This window comes from Ciconia boyciana, chromosome 1 (assembly GCF_034638445.1).
Source record: "Ciconia boyciana chromosome 1, ASM3463844v1, whole genome shotgun sequence".
Classification (NCBI taxonomy): Eukaryota; Metazoa; Chordata; class Aves; order Ciconiiformes; family Ciconiidae; genus Ciconia; species Ciconia boyciana.
The window spans coordinates 52,056,443-52,062,442 of NC_132934.1; the positions used below are offsets into that span (position 1 = coordinate 52,056,443).

Sequence of the window (6,000 nt, forward strand, 5' to 3'; positions counted from 1 at the left end):
ATATTTCACTGTGAAAGGAAGTTCAGGCAGCTTTTTGGGGGCATGAGCAAAGGGAGGCAGGAGAAGAGAGGAAAATAGCAATTTCTCTCACCAGGCATCTGATTTAAACCCTTTGCCGGACTAATGAAATAACCATCCTGGGTCTGTCTGGCAGGTCTGGAGATCCTTGTTTCTGAGCTGACGAGAGCATGGAGCAGCTTGTCCCAGAGCAGGACACTGGCTGCCTCCCAAGATGCGGCTAAGAGATGCACTTCGGTGAACAAACAGCTCTCGGTATTTCTGCAGAGAGTGGCTTCCTAGCCAGAGCATGGCTAGAGGTGACCCCAAATGACTGCAAAGGGGTCTGAACATGTGATTTTTCTCAGACATGAATGCTGGTCTCCAAGAACCAGGCTTTCACCTCAAAACATGTTCTCAGCAGAATCTAAAATGATATATAACCTGATTCACTAATCAAATTTGCTCCTTTCTCTGTGTTAGGTCAGAGGACAATTTTAAGTTTGATTAAACTTTCAGAGAATCTCATTAAATGAGGCCACTAGAGGGAGCAGCCCTTTAAAGTCCAGGGCTGGTCACTGGGGACACCTCCCCACCAGTGGGGACCCTGGAGGGCAGCCCTGCAGCCGTGGCTCCCAGGGGAGGGTCTCCTGTGCCGTGGGACAGGCTTAGGCACCAAAGGGAGGAGTATTGTTGGTAGCACCTCCAAATGCATGATTTATTATCTGCTGTTTCTGATATTGAAAATAATCTGATTTTTTCACATCTATTTTTCCTTTTAGCAAAGGTGATTTTTTCGTCATTATTTTCATGCTCTTTTCATATGAGAATAAGTGTGCACAGAAAAAAAAGAAAAAAGATGAAGTATAAGGTTTCTTAATTACCTGGCTAATCTGGCTTATGGGAACCGTACTTCAGTGTGGTCAATAGCTATTTTGACACTCCTACTTCTCAGTGAGGGTGTTCACTATTTAAAGTGAATCTGGTGACCATTAATTTTAACATAGTTGCATTTTGGTCAAAGTCATACCGATTTGCATCACCCCAAAACCACACAACTGCAAGGACTGCAGAAGACCGTCAAGAGCGACGTTCCCTTTGGCTTTCCTGAGGAATCGGCAGCATCCGCCTTCTTTGCAGTTGTGCGGGGGGGTTTCACTGGGTGAGGGGAGAAGAGTTTTTTGGGAAAGAGGGGGATTACGAGTGCAGCAAAGCGAGGGGCAGGGCAGCGCCTACATCACCTCAGAATGAATTACGTTAATTCACCCTGTGAAATAAATTCCATGACAAGGGATGCCGGAGCAGTAAAATAAGAAGCATAAACACCAGAGTGGAGACTGGAGAGGGAAAGAGGGCTGGAGCGAGGGCTTTCTCTTCCCAACCCCGGCAGACCTACCTCTCCTCCAGTGCAGGGGAAGGGACTTGAATATCTGGAAGTGCAAATGGCTCCTCTCTGACTCACGTCATCCTCCAGCCCGAAGGTGGCCGAGCAGTTAGCAGCAAAGTATTTGTAAGGCATCCATGTCTCGCCGAAGTCCTGGGAGCGCTCCAGCACCATGGCGGCCGGCCTGGGCGACTTGAAGACCAAAATCAAGTGAGTGAAGTAGAAGGTGGCTTCCAGGTCCAGCCGGATGGTCTCGCGGGGGGCATCCTGGGCCGCCTGCCACCAGGTGAGGGGCCGGCGGAAGGGGGAGTCGGCCATGGCGGCAGGGGGGTGGGCCAGCCCTGCGTGGGCCCCGCTGCACCGGCCGCAGGCAGGGCGCTTGCAGCGGCGCTGGGCGTCCTCGACGTAGGCGCAGAAAGGCTCGGCGGCATGGCGCCCGCAGGCCGTCTCCGTCCGCAGCGTCCGCCCGTGCGCCAGGTTGCCCATCCGGGGGTTGCAGGCCTTTTCGCAGGGGCTGCCCGCTCCCGCTGCGCTGCCCAGACCTGCAAAGCAGAGAGCGGGGGGCTGAAGCTGGCTCCTGAGGCGGGCACACCCCACCCCGTTGGGAGCAGACGTGCTCCGCGGCACGCTTTTTGGGGACGCTGCCCCTGCTGAGACCCCCAGGAGGGGCCAAGGGAGAGTGCGGCACTGCTGCTCAGCTCTCCCCTCCATGGAGCTCCGTGTGTCTAAAACAGGAAAACAAACCAAAAACCCTCAAGGCTTCCCTGCGCTTGGGAAAATCCCTACCAAGAGTTGCAGAGCAGAGCAGGCAGCACAGGAGGAGGGATGCCTCCACCTTGCCCTCCTGCCCCGAGGGACGCAGAGCAGGGCTGAGGCTTTGGGGGCAGTGGCCGTGGCCATCTGGGTCCTGCCCAGAGGCATCCAAGAGGATCCAGGTGGTCCTGGAGAAGGGGAGAAAAGCACAAGAAAGATGGGCTGCTGGGGACACCTGGGAAGCCAAGGTGGTGTGCCGGCGGGAGGCCAGGAGACGGCTGCAGGGGACGGCATTGCTGTGTCCCAGCTCACCGTGCGGCACATCGGGTGTTGGGGCCGTGAGAGCTGGTAGGAATACCTGCTTCCACCCATGACCTCAAATCTTCACCCCCCCTTTCCCACCCCTCCATCCCTACCCCAAATCTCCTCACAGTCACAAACTGCTGCTGAGGTCAGGGTTGAATTGAAGCACCGGTTAAGTTTGGGAAGGCTGTCACTGATGTGTGTAAAGGGGGTAAAAAAAAAAATAATCCTTGGTTGAAATGATGCTGGCAAGCTGCCTCGCAGCTGAGGCTCTGTGGTTTTTGTTCAAGTTTCCCTGAAAGCCTTGTCAATTTAAAAATCCACAGTTAAAGTGTCAAAGAAAAATAAAATCACCATGGGGTTTGGTGTGAAACCATCTGCAATGTAACCCTCCTGGTGCAGGAATGTTTGATTAGGGGCTCTCCACCTCTTTATTAATAAATGTAACAGTAGGTCAAGGCTGTATTTGATGAACCATAAAGTGTTTAAGATGAAAAAAAAAGAGCTCTGATGATTTGGATGTGGGCAGGCCAAACCATCTGAGGTGCATAATGTCTTCTTTATCACCAGGCCAGTCATACACTCAGCTTTGTGCACCAATCATTATGGCTTCTTCTTGGCATTTTTGTTATGTCCAAAGGTCATTTCAGTTTAGCATCCAATAAATCCTTTATTTGGGGTTTATTCAGCTTTTGTCTACAGTGTCATAGTTGCAATTAAGCTGTATTACGTTCTAGCAGAGGCTAAGCCTGCAGAGCCTGACAGTGTTCCCTACTCCTTCTGCTCCTCAAGAAACACCCTGGAAAGAAAACATTTCTACCACCAAATGTCTATACAGGTTTTCTATACCGATTATTCAGAACAGATGTGGACCGCTGCTGGTTATGCACCCATTAAAAAGCACTTCTGAATCCAGTCTCTGGATTTCACCGGGTAAGCAGCCTTGGGAAATTTTTAGTGAACAAGAAATGCTCAGCCAAGTTATCTTTCTACAGGGACCTGGTAAAACTGTGTCTGAGATGATCTATATTAACTGTGCAGAATACATTTACTCTAGAAAAGTAAACAAATATAACTGTAAAATTAATGTAATATCACTTACATCTCCTGAACATCCTTTTCAAAGCATTGTATAAACATTAACTAACCTACGCAGCTCTCCTGAGAGGTAGGTAAGTAAGTGCTATTATCATATTATCAGTTAGGCTTGTCACAAGTTGGCGTAATTTATGTCTTTGGCTGCTTTCCTGGATTCTTTGGCTACATGTAACACAGCACAGTTAGCTGCTAAACAAATAGATGAACATTTACTGTGGTTCCCTCAGTTGCGGGATTGAAAGGTGGATTTGGGAAGAGGTAAACAGAGCAGGGCTCAGTCAGCACCCTGAGACAGGTCGAGATTATTGCTAGTGTTCATCGAGTCCTTTTGGTTTTTGCGCACCATGGATTACTGTCTCTGGGCAGGCAGTAGAGGAGGACCTGATCAGTGGAAGGTGTCCCGGTGACTGCTGCGGTGGCAGGGCTCGGCATAGCTGTCCCCGGGGGGAGGCAAGGCTCTGCCTGAGCCCGGCCGGCCGGGAGGGGCCGGATACCAAATTTCCATGTGAGACCCTGGGAGCTGAGGGTATTTGATTGCTCCCAGCTCCTGGTATGCTCTGGCCCCGGTCATGCACGGTCACCGACTGCAGCTGTCTTCGGGCCAGGCACGGAGGGTCCCTTCCTCACCTGGGGCCAGATTTGGAGCCAGAGACCTTGGCTTCAGTAGGACTTGAGAAATGCTGCTGGCACGCAGACCCCGCTTCCCGTCCCAGGGGGGGAAAGGGGGAGAGGAAACCCCCTTGAAAGGGTGTTTGTTTTCACTTGAATTGGAAAGAGTTGCATGACAGATGCAGAGCACCGCATGTTATGAAAAGTGACAGCTTTCTAGTGTAATGCTGGCTGCCACAGGACTTCAGTAAAAGGACAAATGAGAGCATAAAGATTTCCACAGCGTCAGCCCCAAGCTCACGACTGCTCTGCCACAGCCCTGGAAAAGGTGCTTTTCCTTACTTGCACTTAACGAATCTGCCCAACTAAATACTCCCATTCTCTATACTGTACATGCCACCGGACCGGGACCTTCAGTAATGAGTAAGAGCGTGCAGCGAATACCATGACTCACCTGTAAAACATCCATGGAAAATCATATGCTTCCTGCTTAAGCCATTTTAGCAATACTTGCCTTGTGATGTTTCATTTGTATCTTGTGCCCGATTAAATGTTTGCTTCCCATCTGGGTTTGTTCTTCTTTTTAAAGAAGAAATTTGGCACTCGGCTTGCGACCGGCCGAGGAAGCGTTATGCAAACTGTTTGTGCCCAATTGTCTCTGCTGCGGCGCGGCAGGACCCCGCTGCGGGCAGATCTCAGCGCAAAGCGCTTACGCTGCGGGAAGGGGCTCTGAAAACCTGCCCTGCCCGCCCTGCCTGTCCTGCCCGCCCTGCCTGCCGCCCTCCGCACCCCGACGGCTCGGGGCACCGCCGCCCGACAGCGCTTGCGGAGCCTGCAGCGCCTTTCCTCCGCGTCCCGCCGCTGCCCCCCGCAGCGCTCCGCGGCCGGGCCCCGGTCCCGTGGCACCCCCCGGCTCCGCCGCGCTCAGCCCCCGGCCCGACCTCTCCCGGCCCCGGCTCCCCCCGCCGCAGCCTCGGCGGGCAGCGCGGCGCGCCCGCACCCCTCTTTGTCCGCGGCGAGGGGCGCTGGGTTGGGAGCGCAGCCCCGGCCCCCACCCGCGCTCCCGCCCTTCCACAGAGATCCACGCGCGCCGCATCCCCACACACGCAGCATGCACGGACGTACGTGCGTATGCACACGCATACGTGCGCGGATGCATGTACGCGCGCAGGCAGACACGCGCCTGGGCGTACAGTGCGCACACGCGTATCCGACACGCGGTGCACGCGCGCGCCCACGCAGACGCGCGCACAGGCGTGCGCACACCCCGGCGCCCAGACACACGCGCGGGCACGCGCCCATACGCACGCACGCACGCCCGCCCCGCACCTGCCGAGCGCGGCGGCGGCGAAGCGCCGAGCGCGGACGGTCGCCACCCACCTGCAGCGGCGGCGGCGCCCAGCAGCAGCGCCAGCCACGTCCCGCGCCCCATGGCCGAGCGCCCCGCCGCCCGCCCTGCGCGCCCCGCCGCCCCGCGGCGCGACCGGCCCCGCGCGGCATCAGCGCCCCGCGCGGCACCGGCGGGCGGGCGCGCGCCGCCCTGCCGCCCGCCGCGCGCCGCGCCGCCCCGCCGCCCGCCGCGCAGCGCAGCGCCCCGCCGCCCCCGCGCCCCGCCCCGCCGCCGCTCCGCCCGCCCCGCCCCGCCCTCCCTCCTCCTCCTCCTCCCGCCGCGGGGGGCGGTTGCCGGTGCGCGGCCAGGCGCGGTACTGCAGCGGGGGGTGCCCCGCCCCGCCCCGCCGCCCGCAGCCCCAGCGGCTCCGCCGCGGCAGCCCGGGGCGGGCTGGTGCCCGGGAAAGAGACCCGCGCCCCGGGACAGGGGCCTGCCCCGCGCCGGCCCCCGGAGGCGCCGGCTCCCG

General features: G+C 56.9%; 1 protein-coding gene across 5 annotated transcripts in view; it reads right to left on the reverse strand.

Moving 5' to 3' along the window:
- The window catches only part of NTN4 (netrin 4), a 50,448-nt gene extending 44,784 nt beyond the window's left edge, over positions 1-5,664 (reverse strand). The window contains exons 1-3 of one of the 5 annotated variants that reach the window (XM_072865659.1): positions 4,599-5,045; positions 2,168-2,322; positions 1,394-1,923 (exon numbers count right to left, since the gene is read on the reverse strand). In XM_072865659.1, the coding sequence (XP_072721760.1) occupies positions 1,394-1,923; positions 2,168-2,322; positions 4,599-4,609 (696 nt within the window). In that variant the 5' untranslated portion in view covers positions 4,610-5,045. Of the gene's footprint in view, positions 1-1,393; positions 1,924-2,167; positions 2,323-4,598; positions 5,046-5,524 lie in introns of those variants that run through there. The other 4 variants (XM_072865678.1, XM_072865649.1, XM_072865663.1 and 1 more) reach the window with 4 other exon arrangements.
- Positions 5,665-6,000: the final 336 nt, after the last annotated feature.